This window comes from Lampris incognitus, chromosome 11 (assembly GCF_029633865.1).
Source record: "Lampris incognitus isolate fLamInc1 chromosome 11, fLamInc1.hap2, whole genome shotgun sequence".
NCBI classification, from domain to species: Eukaryota; Metazoa; Chordata; class Actinopteri; order Lampriformes; family Lampridae; genus Lampris; species Lampris incognitus.
In genome coordinates this window covers 6,397,208-6,415,644 of record NC_079221.1, presented here as the reverse complement: position 1 = coordinate 6,415,644, position 18,437 = coordinate 6,397,208, and the positions used below count along the sequence as shown (strand labels likewise).

Sequence of the window (18,437 nt, the reverse complement as noted above, 5' to 3'; positions counted from 1 at the left end):
AATCTTAGCGCTCCACTCCACCAATGCAACCCGGAATGATAATAAATGGTCCTTTCATATTGTCAAATATTCACTCACAGTAAATGTGGTTAGAGATGACGTCTTCGTTTTATCTGACTGGATTTCATAAAGAAAAGTCAAATTTCGGGATTGGTTATCGGTCGCCAAGGTGGCCAAGCCAAGCCAAGGTGGGGAGTGTGTCCGTTTTGGGAACCTCAGAATTGCGTCTCTGCTCTTTGCAGATGATTTGGTTTTGTTGGCCTCATCAGAACGCGACCTCCAGCACACACTAGGGCGGTTTGCAGCTGAGTGTGAAATGGCCGGGATGAGAGTCAGCTCCTCCAAGTCTGATGCCATGGTTCTCTACCGGAAAATGGTGGATTGCTCCCTCCGGGTTGGGGTTGTGCTGTTGCCTTAAGTGACGGAGTTCAAGTATCTCGGGGTCTTGTTCACAAGTGAGGGCAGGATGGAGCGGGAGATGGACAGGTTTGGTGCAGCACCAGCAGTAATGTGGATGTTGTACCGGACCGTTGTGGTGAAGAGGGAGCTGAGCCGGAAGGCAAAGCTCTCAATTTACCAGTCAGTCTTCGTTCCAACCCTCACCTATGGTCATGAGCTTTGGGTAGTGACCGAAAGGGTAAGATCGCGGGTACAAGTTTCCTCCGTAGGGTGTCTGGGCTCAGCCTTAGAGATAGGGTGAGGAGCTCGGACATCCGGAGGGAGCTCGGAGTAGAGCCACTGCTCCTTCGCATTGAGAGGAGCCAGTTAAGGTGGTCAGGCATCTGATCAGGATGCCTCCTGGGCGCCTTCCTTTGGAGGTTTTCCGGGCACATTCAACTGGGAGGAGACCCCGGGGTAGACCCAGAACTCGCTGGAGGGACTACATGTCCAATCTGGCCTGGGGACGCCTTGGGATCCCCCAGGAGGAGCTGGAGGGCATTGCTGGGGCAGAGGGACGTCTGGAGCGCCCTACTTAGCTTGCTGCCACCGCGGCCCGACCCCGTAGAAGCAGCTGATGATGAGATAAGTTGAGAGATGAGATGGTTATCGGTCACATTTGTACTCACCATACATCAAATGCTCGGCTTACACACACAAAACGGATGTCTCAAAGCCTTTTGCCAGCTTCAGTGTATCATTGCTCCTCAAGTCATCACTTGCTAGCTGTCTAAAGTATTGTCACATAGAATCAGCATGTTCTGTTCCAGACTATCAGAAGATATACCGCTAGAACGCAGTCAAACTCTCATGGGTAATGACACACACAGCTTATCATTTTCCAGTAAAGCTTTTATTTTAAGTAGCGTGTCATCAAGCTGATATCATATGAAGGTGTGTACAATAACCGCCATCCTTGCTCTTACATCCATACCATATGACTGCTACTCTCACTTCAGACCTTGTCAACAACACTAAAATGTTGTGGGGCCTCCAGATAGTGTATCGGTCTATTCTGTTGCCTACCAACACGGGGATCGCTGGTTCAAATCCCCGTGTTACCTCCGGCTTGGTCGGGCAAGCTAGTGTGCCGGTTCAACAGAGCTAAATTTAGCTTGTCTGAATCATGTTTTTAGCTAACCAACAATCCAGAAAAACAAGCTGACATGTCAGAAACACACAAGCTTTTATCAAAAGTTTGATTTGTGAGCATCCGGGTGGTGTGGCGGTCTATTCTGTTTGCTACCAACACAGGGATCACCAGTTCGAATCCCCGTGTTACCGCCGGCTTGGTCGGGCGTTCCTACAGACGCAATTGGCCGTGTCTGTGGGTGGGAAGCTGGATGTGGGTATGTTTCCTGGTCGCTGCACTAGCGCCTCCTCTGGTCGGTCGAGATGCCCGTTCAAGGGGAAGGGGGAACTGGGGGGAATAGCGCGACCCTCCCACGCGCTACGTCCCCCTGGTGAAACTCCTCACTGTCAGGTGAAAAGAGGCAGCTGGCGACTCCTCCACATGTATTGGAGGAGGCATGTGGTAGTCTGCAGCCCTCCCCAGGTCGGCAGAGGGGGCGGAGCAGCAACCGGGACGGCTCGGGGGGGTGGGGTAAATTTATTACGTGATATACCGGGAAGTATATTGTTCCCTATCCAACTAAGTGTTTCTCTGCCTTTTCAGGACGTGCTGATGGAGCTGCTGGAGGAATGTGCGGATGGACTGTGGAAAGCCGAGCGTTACGAGCTCATCTCCGACATCTACAAGCTCATCATCCCCATCTACGAGAAGCGCAGGGACTTTGAGGTACGGGCACCTCACACCCAGCAACTTTCCTCTCGAGAGAAAGCCTCAAGTTGGGCCCCGGGGGGTTGGACTGTCGGTCTGTGAACAAACCGAGCTTCTTCTCTTTATTCCACACAGAAACTGGCCCACTTGTATGACACGCTCCATCGCGCCTACAGCAAGGTCACGGAGGTCATGCACACGGGCAAGAGACTGCTGGGCACCTACTTCCGAGTGGCCTTCTTTGGCCAGGTGAGTTGATCGGTCATCATATGTGGTAGCAAAGTCAGATAAATATTAATAATATATGATTCATTTTCCTGATTTTCCTAACGTCAACGTGATTTGCAGACCATTTAAAAACCGTTCATGTTTGGTGGGTTTATGTATTTTAAGATGATATTACAAACTAAATAGCATCTGAGCGACGGGGCGGCTGAAAGCAACTCTAATTCCCTTCTCTGCTCTTTGTCCTCTGTGAAGGCAGCGGTAAGTTGAGCAGTACCCCTTGCTAGCCTCTCTGAGTCGCCGTGTGGTGTGTCGTTGGTGTAATCCATCGCATTTCTCAGTCGTAGTGTGTTGCCTAAGCGCTCGGCAGTGACGCACACTCACCACTACCGCTTTTCTGTCGCCGCGGCCGTATTGCATGCCGCTGGACCGGTGCTGCTCTGCACACCGCTCAGTGTCTCTGCTTCTGTTTCTCACACCTCGTTTCTTTCTTTTCTTTGTTTTTAGCGTTTGATTTTTCCTGACCCTAATTTTCCACCGCTTGGTTAATTTATTTCTTTCAGACTAAATCTTTTCTCTGAAAACCTAAGTCAGGGTGTGGTCACTCTTTACCATTATGCTTTGATAGAGTTGATATCCACAGAGCCATGCCTCTCTCTCTATCTATCTATATCTGTCTATCTCTCTCTTGCTCTTTCTCAATCTCTCTCTTGCTTCCTCTATCTCTCTATCACAATCTCTCACTCACTCTCTCTCAATCTTTATCTATCTATCTCTCTCTCTCGCTCGCTCGCTGTCTCTCAATCTCTCTCTTGCTTCCTCTATCGCAATCTCTCACTCGCTCTCTCTCTCAATCGCTCTCTCTCTCAAGGCCTCGCTTGCTCTCTCTCAATCTCTCTCTTGCTTCCTCTCTCTCTCTCACTCACTATTTCTTAATCTCTCTCTCTCTTTGTCAAGGTCTCTCTCGCTCGCTTGCTTTCACTCTCTCGCAATCGCGCTCTCTCGCAATCTCGCTCGCTCTCCCTCAGGCTCTCTCTCTCTCTCTCTCTCTCTCTCTCTCTCTCTCTCTCTCTCTGTCTCTCTCTCTCTCTGTCTCTGTCTCTCTCTCAGCATGGCGGTTTAGCCAGCTGGTGGTGCAGTAGTGTGAAACCTTGTGGTGTTTTGTAGACTGATCGTTGTGGTTGGTGGGTGGTCTTCATGGAGTAACCATATGGTTCTGTTTTCTGTCGTCCACGCCTCATAGCAGTACCAGTTTACTGACTCAGACACCGAGGTAAATCTGTGTGACGGCAGCGCTGCAGTTGCACTGCTCTAGCTAGCTGTAGGTTGTGTTGTGTCACTTTGCTAATGCACTCGGCTGTGTTTCTGCTGTGTTACTTAACCTTTGACCCCTTTACCTTCTACCTGTTTACCGGCCTGAGTGTGCTGAACGTAGTAAACCTGTGAAGGACTCGTAGCAGGATTCCAGCTTTCACTGGGTGAACAACGATTGGCCTTTTTTTTTTTTGCACCTGTTTCGGGAACGTTTTCCCATGTAAACACTGGGAAAACATCATTTTAATGAGGAATTTCAGGGGAATGCTGAAGGCCTCTGCACCCACTGATAGTGTGAAATCCCTTCCTCAGCCTGCGCCCTTTGGTCTGTCTTCTTAGAGCATCGAACTGACGCTGTCGACTGACCGTTAATGTCTTTGAGCGTGTCCTGTGTCTGTTTGCTGTGTTCATTAGACTTAGGGGTGTGTGTATTGTTTTGGACTCTGTCGTCCCTTGCACTTCAGGGTCGAACCCTGAGTGTGTTGACCATTTCACTCTTAACAACCTGTGAGTGTGCTCACGGCCCGCTGAGTGTGTCCTCGTGTTGTTGTGAAGACGGGGTTTGTTCTGATTCGCTGTTTCCGTGTCTACGCTCATAACCGTTGTGTGTGTCCTCATCTGTCCCCAGGGCTTCTTTGAAGACGAAGACGGAAAGGAGTACATCTACAAAGAGCCCAAGTTCACCCCACTGTCCGAAATATCTCAGAGGCTGCTTAAATTGTACTCCGACAAGTTCGGACAAGAGAATGTGAAGATGATCCAGGACTCGGGGAGGGTGAGGCTTTTTACCGGGGGGAACTCGGTTTTGATCATCCCCCTAAATCTTAATTTCAGTTTTAGATCTAACGCTGTCGACTTCTGCTCTGATGAAGACACAGATGTGGGGCGTCCGGGTAGCATGGTGGTCTATTCCATTGCCTACCAACACGGGGGTCGCCGGTTCGAATCCCCCGTGTTACCTCCGGCTTGGTCGGGCGTCCCTACAGACACAATTTGGTCGTGTCTGCGGCTGGGAAGCCGGATGTGAGTATGTGTCCTGGTCGCTGCACTACCACCTCCTTTGGTCAGTCGGGGGCGCCTGTTCATGGGGGGAGGGGGAACTCCCCCCTCTAAGGTCTGAGGACAGGATGTTTTGTTGCTGTTAAGCTCACCGAGGCAAATTTGTGATATTGGGCTATAGAAACAAATAGATAAATAGAACTGGGGGGGAATAGCGTGATCCTCCCATGCACTACGTCCCCCTGGTGAAACTCCTCACTGTCAGGTGAAAAGTAGAAGCTGGCGACTCCACATGCAGATGGGGTGGAGCAGCGACCGGGACGGCTCGGGAGAGTGGGGTAATTGGCCGGGTACAATTGGGGTGAAAATGGAGGGGGGGGGGGAATCCAAAAGAAAACGCAGATACTGCCAGAACATCAGTCTGTTTGCAGAATAAAGGCTTTAATATGGCGGTGTGCTCCCATCTTTTTTTATTTCTTTCTTTTTCCTTTTTGAGATCTTGTGCTATCATTCCCTGATGTGCTGCCCACTAACGGACTTTTCGCGTCTGTAGATCAATCCCAAAGACCTGGACTCTAAGTATGCCTACATCCAAGTGACGCATGTGACTCCCTTCCTGGATGAGAAGGAGCTCGTGGACAGGAAGACGGACTTCGAGAAGAGCCACAACATCCGTCGCTTCGTGTTCGAGATGCCTTTCACCGTCTCCGGCAAAAAGCAAGGCGGGGTGGAGGAGCAGTGCAAACGCAGGACTGTGTTGACCTGTAGGTAACCCCGTGTGTGTGGTCAGCCTCCAGGGAGCCATAGTAAACTTCCCCATCACAGTTGTACCATATCCAGGTGTCTTTGGCTTCAATTCGTTTTAATAATCCAGCAGATGAGCTCATACACCCTCCACTCAACTACCAGCCACTGTCTGTGACTAAAAGAGAATAATATGAGTGACAGACTCCCTCCAAACCCAGCGTGCTCCACACATTTTCATCCCACGGTATGGCGGCCCAGCGGTTAGCGCTGCCGCCTCACCTCAAGAAGGTCCTGGGTTCGAACTCCGGGGTTGCCCAACCTTGGGGGTCATCCCAGGTTGTCTTCTGTGTGGAGTTTGCATGTTCTCCCCGTGTTCGCGGTGGTTTTCCTCCGGGTGCTGCGGTTCCCCCCCCCCCCCCCCCCACCATCAAAACAGACACTCGTGTTAGGGTTAATACGCCTGTCTGTGCCCCTGGCCGGGGCATGGCGAGACGAACTGGGGTCGGTCCCCGGGCGCTGCACGGCGGCTGCCCACTGCTCCTAGCTACGCAGCTAGGATGGATCTAGAGGACTTTCCCCACAGGGATTAATAAAGTATCTCCAAATCCAAACCCCGTGGTCTGTGTGGCCACACAACTGGGCAAAAATGGCCTCCGACTCGCACTTACCAGAAGCCTGCTCACATGAGGATGTTTTTCAACACTGCGTGTGATTACGTCAGTGAAAATATTCCCCGCAAGTGTGGCAGAATTAGATTAGATCCTGAGCACGTCAGCTGTTTGCCAAGGACACCACCTAATCCTAACAACAGGGGTTTTTATGGTTTTATAGTGCAGGAGATTCAAAAGTTCAGCCTTATCGCTGGTCGTCTTTCATCAGACTTCAGGTTAACGTGTGCAGCATGTATGGACGATGAGCAGTAAAACCCCCGGTTCAGTAACGGGGGAAACGTGCAAGACAATATCTGTAGCCTGGTGAGCATGGCGAGCGGGGCATGAACAGTTTTCGACCCTAACCCCGGTCCTCTCTCCGTCCCACCAGCAACACATTGCTTCCCCTACGTGAAGAAGCGAATCGCGGTGATGTACCAGCACCACACCGATCTGAACCCCATCGAGGTAGCCATCGACGAGATGAGCAAGAAGGTGGCCGAGATCAGACAGCTGTGCTCCTCCAGCGAAGTGGACATGATCCGCCTGCAGCTCAAGCTGCAGGGCAGCATCAGTGTCCAGGTGCACAACACACACACACACACACACACACACACACAACACTCTGTTGGCACACAGACATCCCTTACATCACAACGATGCCAACGTAGTGAATTCAGGGGCCAGTTAGCCAGCCGCCGCCGCAACCGGGAATCGAACCCGGATAGCCCTGACCCTGGCCTAACAGTATTATCCACTTTTAGGTAAATGCGGGCCCACTCGCGTATGCCCGGGCTTTCCTCGATGACGCCAGCACCAAGAAGTACCCCGACAACAAGGTCAAACAGCTGAAAGAGGTTTTTAGGTGGGGCATTAATCTCCGTTAATAGTTGTGTCTCGTGTTCCGTTTAATCAGATTTTCATTCTTTGCGTGAGGCTCTGCGGCGTTTCAGCGCTTTGTTTGTTTGTGTGGGAGCAGGCAGTTCGTGGAGGCGTGCGGCCACGGCTTAGGCATCAACGAGCGGCTGATCAAAGAGGACCAGCAGGAGTACCACGACGAGATGAAGGCCAACTACAGAGAGCTGGCTCGAGAGCTGTCCGCCATCATGCACGAGCAGGTCAGTACGTTGAATAGGGCGCATTAATAAAGAGGTCGCCTTTGCACCCCCCCCAGAAGCTGCACGTAATATCAAATCACAGTGTCAGAGCATTTGTTTCTGCCGCGGTGCTTCAGTATCCACACTAGATTTGCTGCGTTTCTGCAGCAAACCTGCAGACAGGTTTCGGGGTGTGAAGTAGTCAGGCTGGTATGTTACGTTTAATAAGCTGGGAGGTCATGTGATCTGTGATAACACCTATTTCTCTTTCCCCTTTGCGCCGACATGAGCAGATTGGATGGTAATGCACCGTTCACAAAACACATCTAGCAGTCTGCCTGAAAGGGCCGCAGACGACCTGCTAACAGCTCCTTCCTCTCTCCTCTGCGCTCCTCTCAGATCAGTCCAGTAGAGGATGGCATGAAGAGCGTCCTTCCGGATTCGCTTCACATCTTTAATGCCATTAGTGGCACGCCAACCGGTGCCACAATCCAGGGCATCCCCAGCACCTCCTCTGTTGTGTGACGCTAGCTAAAGGCGATTCCTGATGTCGTCGCCCGGCCACGCCAGAGATGCCATGAAGCCCCTCGCCTGAAACCCGTCTCTGCCGCTGTTCTCTCTCATCCGCTAGTCGGCCATCTTGGAGGGGGAACAGACGGCTCACCCACGATGTCTGGCTTTTTTCGTGCACGGTGACCAGACACATTCATTGTATGAACGTTGTACCCACGGATGTGACCGGTGACTACTCTGTGACGTTTTGAGAAACTCCGGGGAGGAACACTGTGCTGCGAGGACGGTAGCCATATTGGAACTGCTTTATGGCCAGTCATAACGTATGACCTGGCTTCATCTGTACTGTCTCCTCCGTGGCTCCCATCTATCCGCAGACGAGTGGGTAGCACTTCCTATGGAGTCGTTCCTGTTGGAGTCTTTTTTTTAAACTGACAAATATATGCATGTCATCGCCGAGCCCCCTTACACCACCCAGAAAGGCTCCTTTACCTGTGTTTATTTTCATATTTTTCCCCCTTTTTTGGTTTTTGTAATGTACAGTATTCTACTTTTATAAGTCGCTATATTGGTGTCTCAGAGAACAATACGTGCTGCATCCACTGACACTCATCTCCTGTGTACATGAATTTATATTTCTACAAAGCTGCAGCTTGTCGGAAAAAGAGCCTCCAGTGGAAAATGTTAGTATTCGAACCTTAATCACTTCAATGTCTTAGAACGGGAGCGCTTTGGGATATTTAAAGCCATTGCATACAGTGAGTGTATTCCACATTGTTTATTCTTGTATAAAAAAAAACGTGTGTGTGCAATATTTGTCTTTTGCAAAAAATAAATCTTGCTGTCTGGGGCTGATACACTGTAAAAAAAATAAAATAAAAAAGTTCACTTTCTTGCCAAAGCAGTGAGATGTTGAACCAGAGACTAGGCCTACTGTGGACGTTAATACGAAACTTTACCATTTTAGTGTTCATTGAAATGTTGATGAAATTGTTTTATATCTGGGGAGCAATGGGTTTTCTTTTTTCTTTTTTTTTTCTTTTTTATTTAACAGAAAGTCACTGTTCTGCTGTAAACAAATGTTCCCTAATGCTTTACTTTTAAATAAAATTCACTCGTTTCTCTGCACCTTTATGCATGACTTCCTGGTGGTTTTATGGTGACATAATATGTCTAATTATTATTACATTTTTATTATTATTATATTTTTATTATTTTATTTTATTATCTATATTTTATTTTTATTAATATAATATAATAATAATTTATTATTTTATTATAATTATACATTTGTCCCAGAGACGTTATCTTTTCCCCCCATTTTTAGTTCCGCGATCAAGTTTTTTTTTCACAACTTTTTTTATTGAAATTTTACAATCAAAATATTGTATGTACATATATGAAATTAATTTTTATATTTACGTGGGAAAAACAGCAACCAAAATTCAACATAGAACAAAAAAAAACAACTTTGTTATAGCCGTCCTATATAGAGACTATATAGAAAGCTGATGTTTTCTTTCATTGATGGTTTGATAGCTGATATGATTCTGTTGTGTGTCTGGAAGTGTGCACAGCTGACTCCGACTCTCTCACAACTCGTGTTCCCACACAAGACGCCATAAAAAAAGGACACAGTCCACCCTCTGCATTGTGGGAGATGCACTGAAGGGGCCGACGTTACATAAAGACCTGGTCCACACTCGCCAGCCTTAACGGTGAGGGATCGGTCGCAGAACGGGGATTACAAAACCAGGAGAGGATAATAAGCGCTACCTTGACTCCGCCATCATGACAGGTAAGTTTGGAGGCGTGATCGTATTTTCAATTAAACCCAGTTTAATTAAATGTCAGTTTTTTTCTTTGGTGTGTTGGATTTTTGTAACAGATAAGATGTGGTGCAGAACTAAAATATCATTTGTTTGTTTTTTTTTGCACAGATAAGGAGGATCTTAAGAAAGGGAAGAAGAAAGCCAAGGTAATTTCATCACACATTTCATTCGCACATGCATATTTTCCCTGATCAGTCAGATGGAGACGGTCAGGTGATGAGATCGATCAGTCTTTTATAAGCATGGACACTCCTAAGCAAAGTTAAACTGTGGGTGGGCCTACGCTAATTTGAATTCATGGCTAAATATGATGTTGTCTAATCTGTCCGTCAGAGTGGCACGGTGTGTGGGTATCCTCTCAGCATTTTCTTCATCGTTGTGAACGAGTTCTGCGAGAGGTTCTCCTACTATGGCATGCGCGGTGAGCGTCTACTCTGCACATTGAGCGGTCCGGTTACGGTGTAGTGTATCGCGTGTGATGAACGACTCGCTGACGTGAGAAGTAATCGCTTTCCCCCGGCCTGTCCACAGCCGTGCTGGTGTTGTACTTCAAGTACTTCCTGCGATGGGACGACGACATGGCCACCTCCATCTACCATGCCTTTGTGGCTATGTGCTACCTGACCCCCATCCTTGGGGCCATTGTGGCCGACTCCTGGCTGGGCAAGTTTAAGTGAGCACCTCTCCGCGTAGCCGCCGTCGTATAGGCTCGTAACGATTTGCATTTTTCAACGGAACAGGAACAACGCCACTGATCTGTTAGCGTCTCAAAAGACGGCGGCCAAAACAGTGATCGACCTTTCAATCTCTCCGTCATGCAGGACCATCATCTACCTGTCCATCGTCTACACAATCGGCCAGATTGTGATGGCTGTCAGTGCTGTCCATGACATCACGGATACAAACAAAGATGGGACCCCGGACAACATGGCCTTCCATGTGTAGGTTTTCTTTGGTACCGAGAATAAGTTCACATAACGGGTCGCGTCGAATTCTAACGTGTGGTTAAGTGACACAAGTGGGACGACGTGAGCGGCGCTTACCTTGCATTCTTACAGTATTCGGTGGTCATGCATTAGATATTCCCTGACAGAGCTGTTCTCCCTTACACACAGCGCGCTGTCCATGGTGGGCCTGTTCCTCATTGCTCTGGGAACCGGGGGCATCAAGCCTTGTGTCGCTGCCTTCGGCGGAGACCAGTTTGAAGACCACCAGGTTAGCCCGAATACTACTATATGCAGACATTTACCTTACACGGCACTTAGCTCAGATTGTGTTTTGGCTGGCCTTTGCCAAGCAAATCCACAGTGACCCTCATACACAAGGACTCCCTGGTATTCTGGTGTTTCTCACAATATTTGATTGATTAACCTCAGTATTATTTTACTGCAGATAGGTTACACATCAGGCATTGCATAACACGGTACACATGCAAAAGCTACAAGGTCAATGACCCCTTTCTTTCTGCAGGAGAGGCAGCGGAGCACTTTCTTCTCGGTATTCTACCTGTGCATCAATGCCGGGAGTCTCCTGTCGACCATCATCACGCCAATCCTCAGAGGTACAGCGGATTGAAAGTGAACGACGGTTACGATAAAACACAGCGTTTGAATACCAGTAAAAACTGACTTGTTACGCAACAGATGAACAATAATCGCGTTGTCTGCCCCCCCACTTCAGCCCAGGAGTGTGGCATCCACAGTCAGCAGAAATGTTATCCGCTGGCCTTCGGTGTCCCCGCAGCGCTCATGGTGGTCGCTCTCGGTAAGACCTCGCAGATAATTTTCCCGAAAACCCGTCTGATAATCGAGAATGTCGTCGAATCTGACCGTGTTTTACCTCTTTGGTGCCCTTACAGTGGTGTTTATCATCGGGAGTGGTATGTACTACAAAGCTGAGCCTCAGGGAAATATCATACTGGATGTGTGTAAATGTATTGGGGTAAGTCTGGTTACAGCCCTCTAGAGTCATGTCATCAGCATAGATGCACAGCTCCCAACAGTGGCATAGAGGGTTCATCAAATCCTCCCCCTCAAATCCTGTCTTACCCCGGTCTCTTGTTATTCAGTTCTCCATCAAAAATCGCTTCAGGCACAGAAGCAGCCAATATCCACAGAGGAAGCACTGGCTGGACTGGGCGGAGGAGAAATATGAAGTGAGGCTTTTACATATGCAGTTTTTTTTATTCAGTGCACAGTGACTAACTCTTGGTTTTTGTTGTTTTTGTTTTGTTTTTTACTTACAAATTGCATCTTGTCAGCATTCATATTCTTGCTTTTTGTGTTCTTCACAGAAACTCCTCATCGCTCAAATCAAAATGGTGCTCAAAGTCCTTTTTCTGTACATCCCTCTCCCCATGTTCTGGACACTGTTCGACCAAAAGGTAACTTTAAGCTTCTGTGTCATATTTCACAAGGCGGCATCATCATACGTGGTTTTGAAAATCTAAAACATTGCCAGCAGAAACTGTGGTAAACCCTGTTCTTCATCTCCAGGGCTCCCGATGGACCCTCCAAGCCACCACCATGGACGGGAACTTTGTAAGTTTGTCAGAAACCCAAACCCCTGATTGAAAGGACGGCTGAGAACTGTGTGTTTAAAAGTCTAACCCCCCCCCCTCCTCCTTCTCACTCCAGGGAGCCCTCACGCTGCAGCCTGATCAGATGCAGGTAGGGGAGAATAACTCTCCGTATTTTGATACGCTCCCCTTGGTTTGGGGAAAGTCTCACTCTGGAATTCGTGTTCTCGACAGACGGTCAACCCCATCCTGATTCTGACTTTGGTGCCCCTCATGGAAAGTGTTATCTACCCTCTGATCAGGAGATGTGGCCTGAACTTCACGTAAGTCCTGCCGTACAACGGCCAAATGCGTTGGTCGTGAAAACGCGAGGCGTTAATCTGTCACAAGAACTCCTTTATTGCTGCCTTGTATCTGCAAAATGCCACCGTTACCAAACTCACGTCATGGAGAAATCAGATGCATAACTAGATGCTGACTCAACAGACCTCTGAGGAGAATGACAGTTGGGATGTTTCTGGCCGCCATGGCCTTCGTCGCCGCCGCGCTGGTTCAGATTCAGATTGACGTAAGTGTTTCCACGTGGCGGGTTACATAACCGTGTCTAAGGAATTAAGTTTGGACACCTTTTCAGCATAAGTGCGTGACGGTGTTTAGTCGTGACTGGTGGTTGAGAGTTCATAATGAGACTATGTGCTCGCTCCACTTTTCAGAAAACGCTGCCCGTCTTCCCATCAGCCTCGCAGACTCAGCTGAAGCTGCTTAACACGGGCAGTGACCCCCTGACAGTAAACCTGCCCAACAACCCCGCTGTGCAACTCGCTCCAGCTCAGGTACCACTCAACACTAGACACGATCACAACACGAAACGCCGCCAAACGGGCCGTCCAGGGGGCGTGGCGGTCTATTCTGTTGGCTACCAGCACGCGGATCGCCGGTTCGAATCCCCGTGTTACCGCCGGTTTGGTCGGCACAACTGGCCGTGTCTGCGGGTGGGAAACCGGATGTGGGTGTGTGTGCTGGTCGCTGCACTAGCGCCTCCTCCGGTCGGTCAGGGCGCCTGTTCAGGGGGGAGGGGGAACTGGGGGGGGTAGCGTGATCCTCCCACGCGCTACGTCCCCCCTGGCGAAACCCCTCACTGTCAGGTGAAAAGAAGCAGCTGGCGACTCCACGTGTGGGGAGGAGGCATGTGGTAGTCTGCAGCCCTCCCCGGATCGGCAGAGGGGGGCGGAGCAGAGACCGGGACGGCTCGGAAGAGCGGGGTAATTGGCCAAGTACAAGTGGGGGAGGGGGGGGGAAATATAACTAAATGCTGATTTAACAGACCTCTGAAGAGGATGAGCTCCTCTACTCGCTTTAAAAAAAAAGAAAGCGTTGCCCACTGGGGAGCGGGGTTCGCCCCCCGGTCTCGTCAGATCCGACTATGGCCGGACTCGATGAAGCAGCAATAACTGGCAACGCTGTCTTCAGGAGGTGGGGGGGGGGGGGGGGGGGAGCAGTGGTTCGGCCTGGAGTCGCCTCGCCACTTTCGTGACAAGGCGACTCCTTCGAGACCGCCGGCCGGAGAGACGCGGCACGCAGTACGAGGGTGGAGTTTGAACTAAAACTAGGGATCGATCGGCCACTGAATTGGGAGGAAAAAAGGGGGAAAAATCAGAAATAAATGAGAAAAACAAGACGGCACATTTACAATATTCCACCATTTGTTTTCCATCTTTACCCCCCCCCCGACTTCACAACGTCCTGCGTTTCCTTGCTTTTGCAGGCTAGCGAGAATTACTTCACATTTGAAGAGCAAACGATCACCGTGTCGGTGGGCAGCCCTCCAACGTCTCGAGATATTCCCCTCGCCACCGGGAAGCGCCAAACGCTTCTCATCCCTTCAAACACCAGCCACGAGTGGACGCTGGTGAGTCACAACTCAAGTTAACTTAACAGAACAAACAGAAACGTCACTGTCAGTCTTAACCCCCCGGCTGTGATCTCCCACTTAGACCGAGGACCTGGAGGCCAAACCAGAGCAAGGCAGCAATGCCATCAGGTCGGTAGATCGAGTCCCGTCGTTTGATGACTATAATGATAGACAAGCTTATTACATCGATACTGTTCTTCAAAAGTGTGGCTCATTTACATAGATCGAGTCCCATCGTTTGATGACTATGATGATAGACAAGCTTATTATATCGATACTGTTCTTCAAAAGTGTGGCTCATTTACATAGATCGAGTCCCATCGTTTGATGACTATGATGATAGACAAGCTTATTATATCGATACAGTTCTTCAAAAGTGTGGCTCATTTACATAGATCAAGTCCCGTCGTTTGATGACTATAATGATAGACAAGCTTATTATATCGATACTGTTCTTCAAAAGTGTGGCTCATTTACATAGATCAAGTCCCGTCGTTTGATGACTATGATGATAGACAAGCTTATTACATCGATACAGTTCTTCAAAAGTGTGGCTCATTTACATAGATCAAGTCCCGTCGTTTGATGACTATGATGATAGACAAGCTTATTACATCGATACTGTTCTTCAAAAGTGTGGCTCCTTTACAGGTGGCGCCACCTTTTAGCTTGTCAGAAGTGATCTCTCGTCACGTAAACCCCTTCTGTGAACAGATTCGTCAACGGGATGAGCGCGGCGGTGCGTGTGTCTGCCGGCGGTGCCGACTTCGGATCCATTCAGCCGTTTTCCTACTCCAACTACTCGCTGATACGAAACGGGAAGTAAGGGTTCTCTGCTTCTCCTGGCTCATCGGTCTCGCCGCTTTCTCGCGGGTCTCCCCAAAAACGACATACCCGGCTTCCCCTCGGGGGGGGGGGGGGTGAATAAAGTATTCTGATTCTGGGTTCTGGTTCTGATTCTGATGGCGTTGCCTGTTTGTAAAACCTGTGTTTCCTTTTGTCCTCATCAGGATTGTGTTCACCATAAGCAGTGGCGCGCAGTCGTGCGAATACACCCGGCAGTTCGGATTTGGAAGCTCCTATACCCTTCTTCTCACCCGTAACCTCACCTTTGGACCCGGGGTAAGTTACGTCTCCTCCCGTGCAGCGGCTCGCGTCTGCTTTTATTGCGGGACTTTATCCGTTAGAATCACGGCCCCGCAGTGATAAAGGCCACATTGATAGACTGATACGGTTAAACCTTGGATTACTTGCATAAGACGCCGTGTCGGCGTCTGCCTCACCCTTCTGTGACTGGGAAGAGATTACGACTTATGATGGTGGCTGATACTGAAAAGGGTATATAAACATCACATTTATGACTTTTCAGCCCAGCAAAACGCTTAAAACCCAGCTAATGCGACATCATCCTGTCGATAAATTGTATGTGTGTGTGTGTGTGTGTGTGGGGGGGGGGGGTTGTGTACAGATGGGCAAGAAGTGCAGAAAAATACGGTGTGTTAACATGAGCCGCGGGGGGTCTCTGCATTCATCTTATTCATGTCCGTTGAGCAAAATCCAGTTCACGTTCCCCAGAACTACAGAGGGCAGTAGTTCACACGCTGGTTCCTAATATGTCAAATGTGGGCGGCACGGTGCCACAGTGGTTAGCGCGATCGCCTCACAGCAAGAAGGTCCTGGGTTCGAGCCCCGGGGTAGTCCAGCCTTGTGGGGTCGTCCCGGGTCGTCCTCTGTGTGGAGTTTGCATGTTCTCCCCGTGTCTGTGTGGGTTTCCTCCGGGTGCTCCGGTTTCCTCCCACAGTCCAGAGACATGTAGGTCAGGTGAATCCATCCATCCGTTGTCCAAGCCGCTTATCCTGCTCTCAGGGTGGCGGGGATGCTGGAGCCGATCCCAGCAGTCACTGGGTGGCAGGCGGGGAGACACCCTGGACAGGCCGCCAGGACCATCACAGGGCCGGTCAGGCGAATCGGCTGTACTAAATTGTCCCTAGGTGTGAAGCCCTGTGATGGCCTGGCGGCCTGTCCAGGGTGTTTCCCCCCCTGCCACCCAAAGACTACCGGGACAGGCTCCAGCATCCCCGCAACCCCGAGAGCAGGATAAGCAGTTTGGATAATGGATGGATGGTTCAAATAGTAATAGGCACGTGTCTGCAACCCTGTCAAAATGGCCGCTCGACTCACTTTTTGTCTCGCAATGAACTTCCCAGTTGACTGCCCCAAACCCTGTTCGCCCACAGTCTGCACCGGACGAGTGACACGTCTACCTTTTTTTGACTTTAGTGTGAGAACTCCATCGCTGAGGCGGAAGACATCAAGCCCAACTCGGTTCACATGGCCTACCAGATCCCTCAGTACTTCCTCATCACCTGCGGCGAAGTGGTGTTCTCTGTCACAGGTCTGGAGTTCTCCTACTCACAGGTAAACGCCACATGATGTACAGCCGGGCATCATTGTGCGCTTAATTGCATTGGGTGGCCCACGAGGAGGGATAGGCGAGGGGGATCCAGGAGCTTCCTGTGTTTCGGCCCATTGACGGATTGATGTCCCCGAAATGTTCTGTCGCTCGGTTGTGCCATTTTTGCCGTGGTGTTTGTGATCTCACTCCATCTCTGTCTCCCAAGGCGCCCAGTAACATGAAAGCGGTGCTGCAGGCCGGCTGGTTGTTCACCGTGGCAATTGGCAACTTTATTGTGCTGATTGTGGCCGAGCTCGCACAGATCCCCGAACAGGTATTGGCAAATCTATACACTCGGATTTGAAGTTGGACCGTCTCAAAACTAATCCTCCAGCGCACTCGGGAATATTTAATAATTCATCGCTTGCTGGAGAAATCCCAGACGACCTGCTTGGTGTGTGTGTGTGTGTGTGTTGTCTGCAGAAAAGACAGAAAAAAGCTGATGTACTAAAAAAAAAAAAGTCTTTTCGGTAACACTTTAGTATGGGGAACATAGTCACCATTAATTATGTGCTTATTAGCATGCAAATTAGCAACATATTGGCTCTTAATTGGTCATTATTACGTAGTCATTAATGCCTTACTCTGCATGGCCTTATTATACAACCAGTAAGCCATTAACTATGAGTTTTCCCTCTATGACCTCAGAAGTATTGCTTATTAGTAGTACCATCTCAATATGCTTTGCTTAGTATGGCCTTTATAAGGTGGTAGTACCACAAGAAGAGTTATTCTCCCTTACTAACACTTAATGAATATGCTCTGTTCTTACATAACAACACACAAAACTACAAGTGTTCATAGTGTTAAATTACTGTAAATTAAGTTTTTGTTACTTAGAATATGTTCCCCATACTAAAGTGACATCTTGATCATCACTAATTCACTAGTCATTAAGTGTTTGTTACTTAGAATATGTTCCCCATACTAAAGTGACATCTTGATCATCACTAATTCACTAGTAATTAAGTTTTTGTTACTTAGAATATGTTCCCCATACTAAAGTGACATCCTGATCATTACTAATTCACTAGTAATTAAGTTTTTGTTACTTAGAATATGTTCCCCATACTAAAGTGACATCTTGATCATCACTAATTCACTAGTAATTAAGTTTTTGTTACTTAGAATATGTTCCCCATACTAAAGTGTTACCGTCTTTTCTTCTCTCCTCCCGTTACAAAGTGGGCAGAGTATGTCCTCTTCGCCTCTCTCCTGGTGGCGGTGTGCGTTATCTTCTCCGTCATGGCCTACTTCTACACGTACATCGATCCGGCAGAGGTCGAGGCCCAGTACAGAAAGGAAGACGAGAAAAGTGACTCGGGCGAGGCGGATAAAAAAGACCTTGAGATGGAGAAGACAAACTCGGTGAAGCTTCGTGATGAAGCCAAGCAAACCAAGATGTAAACAAGCTGGAGAAACCTGGTTCAGTATCCATACTGGCTTCATAGCTGGAGCGGTCTGACATAATCGTGCCAGCATTGTCTACTTCTCTGTGTGTGTGTGTGTGTGTGTGTGTGTGTGTGTGTGTGTGTGTGTGTGTGTGTGTTTGTGTGTGTGTGTGAGAGAGAGAGAGAGAGAGAGAGAGAAAGTAAGATACAGAATGAAACGCAACAAAAAGAGCACGGTTATATCTGTTGTATTACATTGTTTTGATATGAAAAATGCCACCACTAGCTTTGTTGAGTGTTGTACACTAAGGAAGACGAGAACAATAATAATTTTTTTAAAAAAGGGCCCGGGGACATTTTATTTAACGAGCGGATGCACTGCAAATATTGACATGTAAGCTACAGCGGAAGAACGCTATTGTTTTCCAACTTGGGTCTTTTGTATTCGTATTTGTATACTTTGTGTTTGTCATAATAACTGAGTTCAATGGAAAACGTGAGACAGAACAATAAACTGCCTGTTTCCCATCCGCAGCTCAGTGCTTTACACCAGCAGCCTGCAGTAG

General features: G+C 48.8%; 2 protein-coding genes across 7 annotated transcripts in view; both read left to right on the top strand.

Annotated features, from left to right (window-relative positions):
* Positions 1-8,887, top strand: part of LOC130120675 (dedicator of cytokinesis protein 9-like) — a 130,134-nt gene extending 121,247 nt beyond the window's left edge. For all 6 annotated transcript variants that reach the window (XM_056289352.1, XM_056289351.1, XM_056289349.1 and 3 more), the window contains 8 exons: positions 2,114-2,236; positions 2,354-2,467; positions 4,386-4,532; positions 5,310-5,520; positions 6,545-6,735; positions 6,918-7,018; positions 7,133-7,271; positions 7,650-8,887. In XM_056289352.1, the coding sequence (XP_056145327.1) occupies positions 2,114-2,236; positions 2,354-2,467; positions 4,386-4,532; positions 5,310-5,520; positions 6,545-6,735; positions 6,918-7,018; positions 7,133-7,271; positions 7,650-7,775 (1,152 nt within the window). In that variant the 3' untranslated portion in view covers positions 7,776-8,887. The remainder of the gene's footprint in view (positions 1-2,113; positions 2,237-2,353; positions 2,468-4,385; positions 4,533-5,309; positions 5,521-6,544; positions 6,736-6,917; positions 7,019-7,132; positions 7,272-7,649) is intronic.
* A 607-nt stretch (positions 8,888-9,494) lies between these two features.
* On the top strand, positions 9,495-18,418 carry slc15a1a (solute carrier family 15 member 1a). The gene is made up of 23 exons (XM_056289004.1): positions 9,495-9,561; positions 9,704-9,741; positions 9,929-10,016; positions 10,127-10,268; positions 10,417-10,536; positions 10,711-10,810; positions 11,066-11,156; positions 11,276-11,359; positions 11,454-11,536; positions 11,664-11,750; positions 11,889-11,978; positions 12,091-12,135; positions 12,232-12,264; positions 12,348-12,436; positions 12,600-12,681; positions 12,827-12,946; positions 13,879-14,022; positions 14,108-14,154; positions 14,740-14,847; positions 15,036-15,147; positions 16,306-16,443; positions 16,647-16,754; positions 17,666-18,418. The coding sequence occupies exons 1-23, from the start codon at positions 9,555-9,557 to the stop codon at positions 17,885-17,887; spliced, it is 2,178 nt and encodes a 725-aa protein (XP_056144979.1). The 5' UTR covers positions 9,495-9,554; the 3' UTR covers positions 17,888-18,418.
* Positions 18,419-18,437: the final 19 nt, after the last annotated feature.